This window comes from Lissotriton vulgaris, chromosome 10 (assembly GCF_964263255.1).
Source record: "Lissotriton vulgaris chromosome 10, aLisVul1.2, whole genome shotgun sequence".
In the NCBI taxonomy this organism is placed as follows: domain Eukaryota; kingdom Metazoa; phylum Chordata; class Amphibia; order Caudata; family Salamandridae; genus Lissotriton; species Lissotriton vulgaris.
In genome coordinates, this window is record NC_141698.1 from 852,184,942 (window position 1) to 852,203,060 (window position 18,119).

Genomic DNA, 18,119 nt, shown 5'->3' on the forward strand with positions numbered 1-18,119 from the left:
TTATGTTATCTCTGGGAGTGGGGGGAGCACCCATGCTCGGAGGCCATAACAGCTCCAAGGTGGTGGGGGCTGCAGGGCCTAGGAGCATGAGCTCCGTTTTATCATCGTTGAGTTTCAGGCAGGACATTGTCATCCAGCTCTTAACCTCCTCCAAGCACGTCGTTAGGTTGGTTTGTGGTTGGCAGTCATTCCTATCATGTCCTCGTCAACGACGCAGACGCCGTTACCGTCGATGTAGCTCACGACACTATATCCCACGCCTGGTGGTAGGCGTCCATCTACCTTAGAGCTTACGCCGGTATATCCATCAACAACGTTCTTGTCGACGACACCTGTAACGAGGCAAATTTTGCAGAATCCAGCAATTGTATCACCTTTACCTTCTTCAACATTCTTGGAGGAATCTGATGATGATAAGATGTTTGGGCCTGCTGATAGTCCTTCCCAATTGCATGTCAAATATCAAGAGGAAGAGGAAGATGAAGATGAAGACGAATATGAGCGATATTATCGACAAGAATATCACCCTCCTCATGCAAAAATTCAATATGTGGAATCAGTTACTGAACCTATGGTCCACCTTCCTGTTGCTTTGGTACAAGACCTTTAGGATTTATTACAGGACTATCGTATATGCTTTCCTTCTGATGGAAACATCTGCCTGTGGATTCCTCACCTTGTGGATTCCTCACCTTATGATAATCATAAGGTGAGGAATCCACAGGCAGATACTTTATCCACCAGAAAAAGCGTTACCGAAGGTAAATAACTTGTTCTTTACACACTGTCTCTGAGATAAGCCTGTCTGCTTGTGCCAAGCTACCAAGGGGGTGTGCAGGGGTTATTTTAGAAGTTTACCCCCCTTGCCATGACTAGGAAGAAGGTTCCCTACTTGGACAACGGTGCAAACCATTGCTAACTAGAGACCCCCATTTCTAACATATGCATGTAGCAACAATTCAATTAAGTTTATCCATAAAGTGATAAAGTAGGTATCCTAATGATGCCAGGCCCTAACGGACTCCGAATTAATAAATTTGTGAACTTGACTTCCAGGATAATTCACTGCACTGGAGAGAAAATCTGCTGATATTGAGAATAGAATGACAATTGGGAATAGAACGACATTGTTTACAAAATATAAACTTTATTAGCTTTTTTCTTTGAATAAACACAATATACACAACAGATCACAATCATTGATAAAATACATTAATATGGCTGTTGGTGTCTTAATGATGTGTCATTTGAGGATGGAAAAACAAAACTTCTAAATGGATGGATTGTGACTTTATCATATGTAATGTGTTAAGGTAATTAAGCAGTAGTGCTGGCTGTTTATGGAGTGTGACATTGGGCTAAAGCGGATATCTTTATGTAGAAGGGGTATTGAAGTGGTTTACCCATGGGCCCTCATCCATTCTGATATTGAGGGCTTTTTCTAGATCTCCAATATTTGGCAATGTCCCTTTTAGCTATTTGGATTTCCAGTCCTATCAACTTCTCGGTAGGTCGGCAGTGTCTACATTGTCCATTATTCCTCGTAGAATTGATTTGGGGGATATTTCTGTTCCTCTCTGGATTCATTTTTCTAAAGTGTGTGTCACTTTTCCTTAATATTTATGAATTATATGGTATTCCCAGAATAAGTGAATGAAACAGCTTCCTATCTCCTCACATCTGCCGCATTTTGGTGCAGGGAGCTTGTCCATGCTCCAGAGTCTTTGTGGGGCGTAACGTAAATTAAAATATGTGAGTGATATCAAGCATAGTTTGGCTAGTATCGTCAGTTCTCACTGCGCCGTTTTTTCTTATGCCCATTCCACATCTCATTGTCATACATCTGGTTTACCTTTTAGTGGTAGATGGTTGAAATGGCAAGAGGTGTTCATTATAAGGTGGTGATATATTTGAGAAAATCCTCACTGTTCCAGTCTTTCTATGGGTAATTTGTCATCAAAGAAGCTGTAATCCGGATGTTTAGTCAAGTCAATATAATGTAACTAATGCATGTCTGAGCTATAAATAACAATAGGAATGAGATTTGTGTGAGTCTTATTGGTTACTGTGTTGTGCAAAAGATTTAATTTGGGTAGATTCCCACATATCACTGAATTTAGAGATTCCTATTAATTTCAATGATTTAAAGATAGGTAGTGTCTTTATTTCAGGCTGGGTTTTCTGAGTTAGCCTACCGGTCTAATTAATGTGTTTTAATGTTGTGTGCCATCAATTTAATGCTGTTTTGTTAATAGGTAAAGTCAGTCAGTGATACAATAGGCTTAGGAGGTCGTATTCATTAAAGAGAGCTAGCCCAAGTCAGAATGCAGGTTCCCTTGTCTCTGAATAGCCAGTGTCTGTTACGTCGGCCACCAGGTTGTACATGCAGATGTCTGCCATGGCCAATTCTCCATTGTAAACCAATTGGGTGCTTTTATCAAATGCCAGTCTGCAAAGTTTGTTTTCCCAAATGAAGGTTCGGGTGATATCTCGGAGGTCACTGGAGAGCTATTATGAGATCACCATGGAGGATTCTTTTTAGAAATACAGAAGCAGTCTATGTAATTCTGTAATCTTGAATAGATCTAGTCTGCCCATCAAACTGATCGCCAAAGCAGTCCATCTTTGGAAGTCTTTCCATAATTTTGCAGTCTGAGATGTGATGCTGAGCACCCAGAATAATAAGGGATGAAACGTGATCTAAAGACCCAAGTATTTGGAGCAATGAGCAGGACCCTGGGTTTAGATTGCCATGCTGTTACCTGCTTTCGTCCTGGATAGGGAGTAAAGTGGATTTGTCCCATTTGATCGGTTGACCACATGCCTCCTCATAGGTAACACAAGCATTTGCAATCCAATAGGTCTTACATGTTTTAGAGTCAGAGCTATTGGCGTTGTAAAGATAATGTCTTTTGCCTATGTCTTTTGGTTTGGAGTGCAGTGGATGTATGAACAGAGACACAGCTGCTGCACTGTCTGGAGATCTTATTAGAATGAGGAATTAACGACGGAGTCAGAGAAGCAGTTGCAGCACTGTCTAGAGGCTTCAGAATGAGGAACTACCACTGACACCAGAGAAGCAGCTGTAGCACTGTCTAGAAGGCTAAGAATGAGGAATTAGCACTGGGACCAGAGAAGCAGCTGTAGCACTGTCTAGAGGACTAATAATAGGGAATTACCACTGGGACCAGAGAAGCAGCTGCAGCACTGTCTAGAGGACTAAGAATGAGGAATTACCACTGGGAACAAAGACAAAGCTTCAGCACTCAGATACTGCTGAAACGTGTGAGCAATGTTAAGTACAGGCCAGTAAACTGGCAGCAGAAATGCAGCTATATAACTTCTGCCGCACAAACTCGTGCAACTAGGAGAACTGGCAGAAGAGTCCTGGAGGAAATGAAGAGGTACTATTGCATTCACAAGGAAAATAAGTCAACTGGACACAGACACCCAGATGGGTGCAGGAAGGCATCACTCTTAAGTCACAATGCACCAAAAAAGAACATAGGAGTCAAACGTGTCACAACACCTTTCAGAACATAGGACAAGTGCAGTCCTGAGATTGCTTATAGTAAAAGTTGAAAGACATAGTAGCTCTCCCTTTAGGGTTGCAATAAGCTTTTCTTCTATTAAAAATAAAAAAATTGTAATGTTTAACATAAAGAGTTAAAGACCTGCGGTATCATGTTACTCATGGGAGTATAATATTTACAGTTTCTTCTGAAGCTAGCAAAACTGGGGGATTAGTGAAATGGAGTAGAAATGAGAAAATGCACCCCTCCCCCACCCATTTGCAACACAGAACTGGGAGTTTCAAATCAGTCCAAGAAGGCCATTAGCCTTGTGTCCTGAAGTCACAAATCACGACAAAAAGAATAGACTGTTGGACTGCGATACTGCTGTGCAACAGAGAAATTATTTGTGTTACGGGAATTCACATGCACCGTGAGCATAACATGAGAAATTTAGTTTTTCATGAGAAAATCTAGATATAGAGAGCGATTTTACAGTGTGTTTGCGGAAAATGTTATACTTCCATTTAAAACAAGCATTTACAATGCAACGGTTTCGTCTTTGGAAAAGTTAGAGCTATTGGCATTATAAATGACAACATTTGTATTTATGTGTTGGTTTTGAAAACAGATAAATAAATAGCATTGTCATTTACATTGCCATTAGCTTAATCTCTCGCAAATGTGAGACCTACTGTACCCTACGGACGAGCTCAGCAGACAGCAATTACTACCACACACACACACCCAGAGCCACACACACACACCCAGAGCCAGCCACACACACCCAGAGCCAGCCACACACACACACACAGAGCCACACACACACACACACACACACCCAGAGCCACACACACCCAGAGCCACACACACCCAGAGCCACACACACACACAGAGCCACACACACACACAGAGCCACACACACACCCAGAGCCACACACACCCACCTAGAGCCACACACACCCACCCAGAGCCACACACACCCACCCAGAGCCACACACACACTCAGGAGAGCAAGCACAGCGAGGGGGCAGGGAAGCAAGCACAGCGAGGGGGCAGGGAAGCAAGCACAGCGAGGGGGCAGGGAAGCAAGTACAGCGAGGGGGCAGGGAAGCAAGCACAGCAAGGGGGCAGGGAAGCAAGCACTGCGAGGGGGCAGGGAAGCAAGCACAGCGAGGGGGCAGGGAAGCAAGCACAGCGAGGGGGCAGGGAAGCAAGCACAGCGAGGGGGCAGGGAAGCAAGCACAGCCAGGTGGCAGGGAAGCAAGCACAGCCGGGTTGCAGGGGAGCAAGCACAGCCAGGGGAAGGGGAACCAGGGGGCGGGGGAGCAAGCACAGCCAGGGGGGAGGGAAGCAAGCACAGCGAGGGGGCAGGGAAGCAAGCACAGCGAGGATGCAGGGAAGCAAGCACAGCGAGGGGGCAGGGAAGCAAGCACAGCCAGGTGGCAGGGAAGCAAGCACAGCCAGGTTGCAGGGGAGCAAGCACAGCCAGGGGAAGGGGAACCAGGGGGCGGGGGAGCAAGCACAGCCAGGGGACGGGGAAGCAAGCACAGCCAGGGAGCAAGGAAGCAAGCACGGGCAGGGAAGCAGGAACAGCCAGGGGGCAGGGAAGCAAGCACAGCCAGGGGGCAGGGAAGCAAGCACAGCCAGGGGGCAGGAAAGCAAGCACAGCCATGTTTCCAGTGCTTGGCTATTCTGAACAAACCATTGGTATCCGGCCTGTCACTCAAACGAACACAACTTCCAGAATACCTTAAATAGCTAAATGAAACCTCAGAAGTAGAAACATTATGTCCTGACTACACAAACATGAACTTGCCACATATTTCAGTTGCATACTTGCCACATCTTGACAAAAACGTTTCTAGCTCCAGCAAATCAAAAGTTAGTAAAACAATGCCACGCCAGTCACTTTACAAATGTGAATGTGTCACCTTTAACCTACTAATAATTAGCCAGTCTAAGAGGTGAATATGTTGACCACATGTGCGAGCACCCCTACTTAATGTACTGGCTTTTATTTTCAGAAATAAACAAAAACTGTAAAATGTTAAATGCAATTCAAACAGGGCAGGCAGTACTATTGTCTGCCTTGATTGTTTTTCAAAACCAGCAAATACAAATTCTTAATCACATTGCAGACAGTATACCCAAAGATGATGTGATTCCAACCAGGGCTCTGTCTTCAAAAGACTCAGAAATGTCTTGAGGTCACATGTGCTCAATGCTAATGTACATTCTAGTGAGTAGTTTATATATCCAATATTACATGTACTACACTGTTCCGTAGAGCTGATTTTGATGGAAAGATGTGCATCATAACTTGTTTTTCCTAGCTGCACAATTTAGCCAAGTCTAACGCAGTGGCCCTAGATATAAAGCACAGCAACTTCAATATTGCAAACGGTAAGCCACAAAACCCAACCATCTATTCACCTGTCACTGGAGCACCTGAACAGATCATACAAGCACCAAGAAGCGATCTAGTTCAGTTAGCCCCTATATAAATGCCTGTAGATTATAGAAGGTATACGAATTGAGACGTGTGGCTCAATGGTTAGAGTGGAAGACCCTAATGCAGAGGTCTAGCCCGGGACCAGGGTTCAATTCCCGCCTCGGCGGGTCTTGGGCTCAATTTCCGCGGACCTGATAATTCTCGCCTCTGTGCCTATTCTAATCATGGGCCCCACTCTGCAACTCTGGGCAATAGCTTGCTTAATCTCCACAACGGCCCCAACAACGCTAGGATGCCTGGTTTCACCTTGGGGGTGCCCAGGAGTGGGCACTTCACAGGGAAAAGCCAGGAAGGGTTCCACAGCGGTATGCTTACAAGCGCCTGAGATACCCCTTCAGGGGTCGTTTCGGGCGCTATACAAATACTACTACATTTACAATAGAAGAGGAGGGGTGAAATAATACATACTACATGGGATAGGGAGGAAAAAAGTGATATGTAGGAAAGGAAGAGGAGAAAACGAGGGGGTTAAAAGGAATGCCAGGAGGTTGTAGGAGGAGAACAAGTTATTTGAACAGAATGTAAGGAAAGGCAGGTTATATGAGAAAAAAAGAATGTGAGATGCAAATGATTAAGGGATGGGGCGGGCAAGAGTCAGTGAGTACTGAGAGAAAGGGGGCAAGAAACACTAAATGAGGAAACATCGCAATAGTCCGTCTTTCTAACGGGCAATGTATCTATCCACTGTTGATGAAAAGAGACAGCATAGAGCTGACTCAGTAGAAAGCTAGATTAATATTTTAATCTAGGCTTCTCCAACGAGTAACTCGCTAGCTACTGGAAGCTCTCCCGCAGCCTGTTAGTAGATATTCTGCGTGCAGCCTACCCTACTAAAATAGAAGCTGTTACTTAGTTGAAATAATATGTATACCAAACTTAGAAGTGGTGATTTGGAAGGGCAAATATGTGTATTTTCAGAACTCATAAGATAATGGTTGAAGAAAAATTGCAACATTTCCAAAATATATTTAAAAGTGATACATGATGGCACTTGGGAGACTCATAACTATTAGGTTTGTGCCAGAGCAATGCAGCTATGGTTGTTATGTGTTGCCCATATAGTAACTTTACAAATGGACAAAATATTTTTTAACGTTACTGCTGGCAACCCTGCTCGACTCACTGGTGTGATCATTGCTAGTGATTTTTATATGGTGGCTACCAATGTAATCTAGTCTGATGTGGTCACTATTTGAAAACTGATGATTTCCTTCTCACATAACTATCTCTTATCACAAACAGGTTGAAGACCCCGGATTTAAACATAATTGCATAGCTAAAACACAACATTGAGAAGTGTGCTTTTTGAAACGGGTAAAGAAAAAAAGGGTCGTAAATAAACTTGGGAGCTCTGAAGTAGAGGCAGAGAGAGGATCGGCTGGGCGGCTCAGGGTAAAGCTGGAGACCAAGTGAGTGCAGTATACTGTACCTGATCCTGGAGGGGGCAGTCCGGATGGGGCAGGTAGGCCACGGGGAGTTTTTGATTGGTTTACCTGGCTTTGGGAGAGTGGTGCTCTTACAAGAGAAAGTAAAATGAGAGACACAGACCGTCATGGTGGGGGTAGGGGCGCCCCCGTCTGTCCCTTTCCAGGCTCCTCTTGCCTCCGCCAACTTCACAGGGCTAGAAAGAGGGTAATAATTTCGAAGGGGGGGGGGGAGGCAAAGGGAGAAGCGTGAACTTCATAATGATTCTCCCTTCACCCCTAAAAGAGCTTTAGGCCTAAAAACTACACTTTTCCCTCCTCCCTCTTTACTTTCAGCCTTTTTTTTTCTTTTACTTTTTTGAACTTCCTGGGAGGGGCCAAACTGCCAATGGGAGCCGTGAGGTTGGCCGGTAAGGAAATAAAAAAAAAACTAGATTTAACATCCTGACCTTCTCAAGTTGGCCCCAGATTCTTAGGAAGGAGCACAGGTTTGGGAGATGTAGCGAGATCATGTTCAAAACATTACATGGGCAAATCTACTTTTGCCCATCTTGTTAAATCCATTAGTAAATAGGTGTTTAATCATTTGCTTGGGTAAGCACAGTGCTGGCATTTTGGATGAAATCTTAAGAGTTTTCCACTTCTAATAAAAAACGAAGGCTTTTATATATCAAACGCCCTTCCCGATCCCGAACTGTGGTGACCCGCAGAATGCCGGTTCGAGCGCACATGCGCACTCCTCCTCGCACCTCTCCCCGGTCGGCTTACCTGATTGGCTGCTGCGCTCGGGTCTAGCAACCGCCACCGCGGAGCCAGCGAAACGTGGCGAGCTCGATGAAGTCGCTGAGAGAGCGCGCACCTAACTGGAGCCGCGTCTGGGCACCACTCTCCGGCCATAGCGTGAAAAAGAGGAGGGAATGCGTACCAGCCGCTCCAGAACGCAGACTGACTGACTCCCGATAGGGAGACACCGGTTCCAGAGCTGTCACTCAAAGCTACGTCACGTGGTTGCCATACCGACAGAGGGAACGTCAGCTGTGGCAACATTGTGATGTCAAGCTGGTAACCTTGGGGGGGCGACATAGACATCGAAAGAGGACTGTCATTTGATCGCTGTAGCTGAAGGGAGAAGACACATGGGAGTAGAAGAGGAATTTAGGCAGCAAGACGTGACCGGTGATGTTTTTTAGAAAACACGTATTGGTAAAACCAACCAATATGTTTTCCAGTTGAATAGCTTTTCGGTGATCGGCGAGTTTGGGTGTAGGGTTGTTTGGGTAGCAGGTGTATACATGCTAACATTTTAAATATGCAAAGTGGAAGATTAAAAAAACGAGCTGCTCAAACATAAAACATCTACGGAGTCACGGACAGCAGGAGGGGGGGGGCGGGAGCATGCGGCATGACGAAAAAAGGGGCGGGACTTAAAAAAAGACCCGGAAACCCCCCCGAATTGCGTCGGGACAGAGAAAGAGTGATTGACAACCAATGTCTTCCAATGGCTAGTCTCCATTTATGGAGCTAGCCAATGGAAGACAGAGGCGGGACAAAGCCCCATACTGTAGGACAGGGGTCTTCAAACTGTGGGGCGCGACCCCCAGGGGGGCCATGAAGTGATAGGAAGGGGGTCGCGCATTCCCTTCACACTTATGCCAAGGCCCATAGCTTCAGCCCCCTCCTTCCCCGTAGTGTCTCTCAGCCCGGGCTGCTGCAGTGCAGCTCACGCTGCTGGGGGCTCGGCTGGGAGGTGTCTGGAGTCTTATCTCCAGCCAGCTTTTCACAGGTCTTTAAAGACCATTTGCATATTTACATGCCTTGTTAACTGGTTACCTAGGATTAGTTTTTTTAATGGTTCCAGTACCCCCTGGTCCCCCACTCTGCCTATTCCTTACATTTGTATTTTCACACTTACTGCTGTAGTGTGAGAATGCATTTAATGAAAAGAAATATAAAGTTGGGTAGCCAAAAGAAAAATTCCTGCCATGTGTTGTTTAAAGAGCCTGCAGAGACCTGCTCTTGACACTAAATAGAGTTATAAATAAAAAAGTATGTATTAATTAGCTATGTGACTTTTCTGTCTTTGTTCTCTTTAATTATCAGTCATGGATCATTGAGGTAGCCCTAGAACACAAATAAAAGTGCTTTCTATTTATATTTGCTGTTCTAAGTATTCACAGATAAGTGCTAAAAATACAGCTTTAGGTGACTGCTTATTTCTGGGCCATCAAAATAATGAGCTGTATCAGCACATTATTTATTTCCTCCACCCTCGATCCCTGATTCATGCCATTATAGACATAGTTTAACTGATATCTGAAATCCTACGCTTCAAGTTTCTGGGAATACGCCCTGCATTCAGACAACTCACTCCTCATTCTTGCCTTCACTTTCACTCTCATCCTGCACTCACAGCGATCACAATGCACTCACACTGATCACAATGCACTCACACTGATCACCATGCACTCACAGCAATCACAATGCACTCACACTGATCACCATGCACTCCCACTGATCACCATGCTCTCACACCGATCACTCGCTCACCCTGCAGTCACAGTGATCACAATGCACTCACACTGATCACAATGCACTCACACCGATCACACGCTCACCCTGCACTCACAGTGATCACAATGCACTCACACTGATCACAATGCACTCACACTGATCACCATGCACTCACAGCAATCACAATGCACTCACACTAATCACCATGCACTCCCACTGATCACCATGCACTCACACCGATCACATGCTCACCCTGCACTCACAGTGATCAAAATGCACTAACAGTGATCACAATGCACTCATACTGATCACCATGCACTCACACCATTCACCCGCTCACCCTGCACTCACAGTGATCACAATGCACTCACACTGATCACCATGCACTCACAACATTCACTGGCTCACCCTGCACTCACTGTGATCACTCTGCACTAACAATGCGCTTGCACTGTTCACCCTTTACCTCACCCTGCAGTCACATGAGCACACTACTCACCCTGCACTCATGTGACACTTCACTCACCTGTCCCCCCTCACTGCTCAATCTGTAGCTCACTCAAACAAGGCCATCACTAACCATGCATTAATTCGTCCCACTCTGCACTTCCAGCCGAACCCAAATTCGTATGGTCACCTCACTCACCCGGCAGTCACTCCTTTTACCCTACTCTCACACTGTTGCATCGCTCACCGTGCAGTCACTTGGGTGCTCTTCTCACCCACACAGGGTTTAGAAATTTTTGTCAGGAGGGGGTCCTTACGCTTGAAAATGTTGACAGGGGTCTCGGCATCCAAAAGTTTGAAGACCTCTGCTGTAGGATCATAAGATTTCGCCTGGGCGAGCACTGCTTCGCAGTGCTACGGCCAGGCAAAACCTAAAAATGACTTTTTAACATTTTTTTTACAGTGAGCAGCAGTGAATTAAGATTAGAGTGCTGGCGATGGTGAGGAAACATGCAACCGGTGCCAGTCACAGTAGTGTGTGTAGGGTAGCAAGCAGGGTCAGGGGACACAAACATTGCCAAAAGTAATAAAGATTTTCCCATCAGCTTGCAAGGGCGCTCCCAGGGCCACATGCGTAATGTTTTTTTAAAATGGCACTATAGCTATTAGACTCTGGTGACAATGGGGTTTCACCAGCACGCCACACATCACCTCGTAAACAGTGGTTTCTCTCCGTCTGGCTCAGTTCCTTTGCTTCGCTCCTCGCACTTATACTCCATTATCATATTTGAACTTTGCACACCTCTGTGCAGCATTCAGGCGGACTTCTTGGCAATCATCCACAAGACCAGTGACGTTCCTGGAGAGCGCTCACGAGTCTTAATAGCTTCAGCCCCATCAAAGGCATGCGGAGACGTGATGAAAATGCTGACCACGCCACTGGGTGGAGTTGCCAAATTGCCCCATGTTGATACAGCACCATGCATTCAGTGCTGGGGTTGCATTTAAGAACCTGATGCACTCAGAGTTGCAGTCTTTGGAACTAATTGGATTAGCCTGCAATGAGTTGTGACAAGTTATCCCAGGGCTGTAAACATTGTGTCCTGTTGACATGAAACAGTCTTGCGTCACTGCTACCACGTGGAGGAAACAAGAGGATTTTGCCGTCAGCAATTTTTTATCATAGAAATTCAAAATATATTTTAAGAGGGATTTTCTACAAGACTGGCAGCAACCCTAGCCCTTAAAGTTTAGGGGGCTGGATGATCTTGATTGCACCACTGCTGATGTAATTTAACGTGTAGGTTTGCACTTTGTGGCAAGGGACAAAATGGCATTTGCACTGTCTGACCAGTGCAAACGTGAGATCTTGCCATTGGTCTGTTCATGTGTTGGTGCAAATGGCAGTGCATTATTTCAAACACGGATATGTTGATGCAAAACTACACTAGAAATGTCAAAGGCTCTTAGAGGAAAGCCTTGAACCAATGCCACCATTGCAGACATTATATTTGACATTCAACAAGGCCTGCTGTTGGTCGGTAGTGACAGACACTGTAGACAGGTTTAGTAAAAGGACTTGGTCACGTTTACCTACCCAGTTAGTCAGACTTTAAATTCTCTTCTTCTGACATTCAGGTCACATCCTCTTCTTTCAGATTTAAATTAATTGCAATGCAGTTGATGTTATTGAGCTGTGAGAGCCTTCTCTTTCAGTTACACTAATATGACCGAAACATTTCGATAACTTTTTCCACTGTGTTTGCCATTTGATCTCCAAAGATACACTTGTTATAACTTTGTATACCATGTGGTCATTTTCACTCCTAAATTATTAAATGTAGAGTCATTGTATTCTGTTATTTAATTTACCACGAGCCTAGTTCCAGAGAGCAGTGGAGCACTTTACAAACCCTTTTTTTGGCAGGAGCCCATCAGCCGTGAGCTGGTAAATCTAAAACATAATGCGTGCAAGGAATCACTTTAAACCAGTAAACCAAACTGGACATGAGGGCAGACAGGGTACGCTATCCAGGTGATGGCAAAGAAGGTGGCAATGTATTCGGGTCAATATTGGCAGACTGTGCGTTTTTTTTCTTCACATCACACTTAATCAATTGAAGCACAAGTGCCAATGTTAATTCTGAATTAGAAGTAGCGGTATAATAACCCTGCAGCCTTCACAGAAGGAGGAATAGGGGGAATGGACTTTAGCGACTTCTGATATGTTTTTTTGGCAGCTGCAGCCTGGTCTGTGAAGTTTTGTGCTTGGTTATAAGAAGCGCGTGGGGCTCTTTTGCCCAGAATCGCGTGCTTTTGCAGGTACAAAACAGCCAGCAGCCTGCTCTGAGCGTGCTGCAAATGAAGTAACTAAACTTTTCTTTGGGAAGTGGGTGAGAGCGCCCTTTGAAGTCGATGGTGAACGGGGTATGGATATTAGATATCGTGAGACATCTGAAATCTGATGACAGGCGCGCTAGTGAAAACGAAACGAATGCCATTGAGGGTGGTTTCGTTACTGCAATTTTTTTATTTTTTATTTTTCGGAGTTTTATTTAGCGCGAACTTGACCCGAAGGTATCAGAGGGCTTTACATGAGAACCAGTTGCATTACACAAGAACACATTCTTTTTTTGTTAGGCACGGGGAGATTACGTGATTGGCCCAGAATCACAGGATGTTGAACAACGTTACACATAGGGTATCTGATTTGTTCTGTGCTGATTCCTCGGACTCTGGGACCTGCCCCTGTGTCAGCCCGATCTATAGTGCACTTCTGGCCTGGTGCTGCGGCACGTCCACACAACTAAAATAAAAGCATATTATGCAGGGCTGTAAAAAAATAAAATAAAAAATAAAGCCCTCTTGCCGTGACATGCAGCGTGTGCATCCCTGCTCGCTCTCGAGGCGATACTCCATGGGAGTGTACTTGCCAGAAAAGGGGGGACATGCACCTGCCATTTGGAGGTTACGATCTTTAAACTACACACATAAAAGCCAATCCAAAGTGTGGGAGGAGTCAGACCCCACAAGGTACAGACAACAGATTGGCGAACAGCGCAAGTGCTGTTTAGGCTCGACCTAAAAAAATGTTATCAGTCTTCTCCCTGAGTTACCACGGTGTCAGATGAACAGTAGAGCATTTTTTGTGTGTAAGGACACTTTGTCCCCAGTTCTGTTGCCCCAAACCAAGCCCTGAACCAGTGTGTCCTTTTTCATCCAAGTCCTTAGTGGCTCAATTACCAAAGCCAACAGTAAGGGAGAGAGTGTGTACTCTATTCATGTTTGTCTTTGTATGGCAGAATGCCATTGACTCGCATTTTAGCTGTTTGATTTTTAGTTAGGAGTCGGTTAAATGTCGAGTACTTGAAATAACTAAATTCCAGTGCGCAGAATTGAACTCGTATTGGGAGACTTGTGTGCTTTCATGGGTGCCATCTTTACTAATACATGTAAGCACCAGCTCTGTTACAGACCCTGTGATATTAAAGTGGCCGTTACAAAAATGTTATTTGATGTAACTGGAACAGCTAAAAAAATAATTTCACATCTGAAAACTAATTTTACAGAAAGAATGGCACATTTCAATATATATAAAACAATGTTGGAATAACTTCTTAAATACACTGGGAGGAGACATGCTTGGTGTGGAATACAACACTTTTAGTTATTTGTAAACTTTCCTATTGCAAAGTTGACGTTTTGAAAGGTCGTGAAAGATTACAGTGAGTCAGAACTTACAAGTAGAGGTTTTAAAAGTGCTTACAAATATGACACTTGTGAAGGGGTGGGATGTTTGAAACTGGAGTTTAAGAATTTTTTGTTTCTCCCACTGAATTTGATGTTGTAGATGGACTAGTATCAGTGCTTAATTTGTAAAATAATTAGTGCCGGCCCCAAAATGTTGCTCAGACAGCTATAAAAGATGCTGTTAAATGTTTGGGATGCGTAATGCCAGGGCTGCGTAGTCATGATTCCACCACATGCCTCCTTCAACTACACCACCAGGCACTCCCTGCCCCTTTATCTCACGCTTGTGGGTTCTTATACTCACTTGTTTTTCTCTTTTCCTCTTGTTTTACCTTTTTCTCTACCTCCATCTTCCCCCTTTTTGTGTTTCTCTCTCTTCCTCTATGTAAAAGTCTGATGAGCAAATGAGTTCTAGTGGGCCCCACCTGCAGCCATAGGCTTCAATTAAGCACTAATTTGTTGTAAAGTCCGCATATTATGAGTTGACAGTGCTGTGATTTACCTCATGTTGTACATGTCTGCATAATGTGACTGTTGTGATGCTGTGAGTGACCTGATTTTTTGTGTGTTTGTAGAGTTCTGATGCTGTGAGAGTTTGAAATGTTCAGTGTCTTGGTGTCCGGTTATTTTACAAAACAAAGTTCTCTTTATATGACGCCCTTTAAAATCCCGGTAATTCCCCCGCCCCGAAATGATTATTATTCTGACAGGCACAATAGTTCCCATTACTAGACCCATGTGAAATTACTGGGTGCTCTTAGTTGAGGACCAAAGAAGCTAAAACATGATTAAACAACATCATTGTGAATATGGTCAACCATCTAGGTATGGAGCACATGGAGAAACTGCCAATGAAAGAATTAAGTAATAATTTATTAATCATTTATTGGAAGATATTTGTGATGATTGACTGAATTAAAGTTCTGATTTCAATTAATGGGGTATTGTACTTGTGGTACGGACCAATGCACATATTTGAAACTGCATTCAATATCTCAATTCGCATTGTAATTGTTTAGTATGCTTCCTATTTCATTTTGTTTTCACTTTTGGCTTTTATTGAGCTGACAATAAGACATATCACTTTCATCCTGCAGATGCAAGCTAACCATAAACAAAATGAATTGACTGTTAAATCTTGGGAGGATTTCTTAGCCAGAACATCCAATTTTGAAGTTTTAAAGGTGAGACTCTTTTCTTTACCAGAGTACATACATTTAATCGCTTGAATACTTCTTGAATACCTCGATTTTGCGATTTAACATACACTTTATGAGCATTACTTTGCAGGTTAACAATCTGGGGACATTTAAAACAGTCCATTACTACATATGGGTTGAAAACCTGCCATCGTTAGCGTACGTGCTGGGCATTGCTTCCAGTGACCCGAAACCAGCTCCTGGTGATTGACCCAACAGAAAGATAGGCCATCTCAAGTTTGTAGTTTAAGTACAGAACCTCTGAAAAACAATCTTCCACATGCTTTACTTTTCACCAGAAAGCCTAATTTACACAGAGTAAGCACTTGGTATCCACGCTTATACACAGCACCTACCTCCATAACATTCCACATACCTCTCCTTACAGTGGCTCACACCCAATGACAAAATGTAAGACTTTATCGAAAACACAGTAAACTTCAAACACACACGCCCACTTTGTGCCCCCCCCACCGTCCCACCTCCATACAGAGTATTGTATATGCCCACCCCGTATGGTGTGTGGTAAATAAATTTACCTATGCATTTTTACCGTATAATTATCAATACAAGACAGCTCATTAAAATGAGAGGCAGAGTCCGTGGTATCTGAGTCATACGGGTTTTAATGGACAATGATCCTCGAGGATGGATATCATGTTCCGTCACCACTAAGGTTCGGGAAGGGACATTCAACGTTTATTAGCATTACACATTATATATAGTAAAGTAGCACAATTGAATCCAATACAGTAGGCGTAACAGGTGAAAAGAGAGAGATAAGAACACATGTGCGTAATAGGAGGCGTGTAAAAAGGCGTACACATGGGCGTGCACTGTACATGTCAGAGAAACGTAACAAGAAACGTCACATGTGGGTGGATGCATAGGGAAAATTGCAGGATCAGCAGAAACCCTTAACCTGGATGCGCGCGCAACTAGCATGACGTGCAACTGGGGGCTTTGACTTTAGCACTAGTGGAGGAGACTGGTGTCTGGAGTGTCAGGGCAACCTGTACCTATAGCATATCTGGTATCTCATGTTTAGAGGATGTAGTGTCTGAAGTAAAAGGTCTCTCGGGCAGAGGCCGTACAATACTGAATGCTGGTGCGTGCATACGTGTCTTGGTGCAATGTGCGGAGCCAAGGGCCTACCATGGTAACGGGTTCAGTAAATCACTTGCAAGGAGGACAGGAAGGCCGGGCCCTTTGCTCTGTAGCCGGGAATATGTTTACCTATTTCACTAGACTGGAATGTGTTTTCGGGGAGGCTGAGCAGATATCTGTAGGCAAAACATGAATTTGGCAGGTAGTCCAGGCCGAGCCGGGCACCGCTGCGCTGGCAGGAAGTAAGGCAAGGGTCAGGGATGCACACAGCTTCGGAGACAGGAGAGATGAGGCAAAGAAGCCTCGTTTAAGGGCCTTGTTCGACTGGGCCAGGAAACATGGAGAAAAACGTGTGCGAAATTCAGAAGTGCATCATGTAACGACGTTGGCACCGTATGCCTAGAAGTCTAATTAACGGGATTTCTTTGCATGACTGGATAGCTAACATGTTAAGGATGGACGCAAATGTATTTGCGTCTGTCTAGCATGTACAGAACAGAAGTTACACGACATACATGGAACATGGGTGCATGGATAGGGTGCGAGTGGGGGACATATTGGCTACCTGAAAATTTCTATTTCCTCATTCCCTCCTTGGACCCTACTACACCCTTTAGGATATATCTATATTCATGAGACCATCTATCTGTTCATAAAGCATCATTTGTTCATCTTTCTTGATTCGGGAACGGGAACGTGTACTTGGACGGGGAATACAAGCTGTGGCGCATAAGCCGCAAATCGCCGGCCCACATTGCAGACAGAGACAACAACTGAATACTATAACCAATATTATTCCTAGGAATGACAACAACTTCCATCCCCAGGCAGATACTACACTCCAGAACCAACCGGACCAAGTCCAGGAGCCTGGATTCTGGTGTATCAGGTGAGCTATTTCATGAAGCCGAGTTATGGCCTTATACACGGATGACGCGTTATTTGGAATAAACACGCAACAACTGGATCCGATGACTCTACAAGCCCCGCCCCTATCGGCCAGGATGACGTCAAGGACAAGGCGATTTTGAAGAACAACAAGTCTCATAGCAGACTGTTCCTCGGTCAGGTTTCCTAAAGCAGATGCAGTCTCGTTCACTACTGCTTCCAAGGTTCTAGTTAAGTTGCGTATCAGTTTACTATTCTGGACAGGACCTACAAAGAAAAAGAATCCTTTGTTGAAATCTGTATATTGTTCCCATGTAGTTTCGGTTTGGTCGACAATCGGAGTCTTGATCTCCCTTCTATGTCTTACATGTACAAGATGTGGATTTCTGTGATAATCAGGTGGGGCTAGAAAAACAGGTGGCAATAGGAACGCAATATAGCACGTCCCATCCCAATCCAAAGGCAGACGTACATAGGCTGTCTGACCACATATGAAATAAGAATGGCGGGAAGCTTTGAAAGTAGACTTTCCTTTATCACTGAATTCGACAACAGTATTACAATTACTGTGTCCTAGATGTACTGAACCATTCTTTCTGACACATAATTCACCTCTTACTGGTAAAACTGTAATAGACGGCAAATCCGAATTAGTCTCAGACTGCACGTTCAAGATCATGAGGTTAAGCGTAAAATTACCTAATCCATACACTTCATTTTCTAGATCAGTCCCTGTCCTTTGGGGAAGACCTTCTTGGTCTGGGAA

At 44.4% G+C, this 18,119-nt stretch overlaps 1 protein-coding gene across 1 annotated transcript in view; it reads left to right on the top strand.

Annotated features, from left to right (window-relative positions):
- CFAP69 (cilia and flagella associated protein 69) overlaps positions 1 to 18,119 on the top strand; it is a 552,009-nt gene that overhangs the window by 462,464 nt on the left and 71,426 nt on the right. Inside the window, exon 21 of the mRNA XM_086941791.1 lies at positions 15,257 to 15,343. Within this exon, the coding sequence (XP_086797917.1) occupies positions 15,257 to 15,343 (87 nt within the window). The remainder of the gene's footprint in view (positions 1 to 15,256; positions 15,344 to 18,119) is intronic.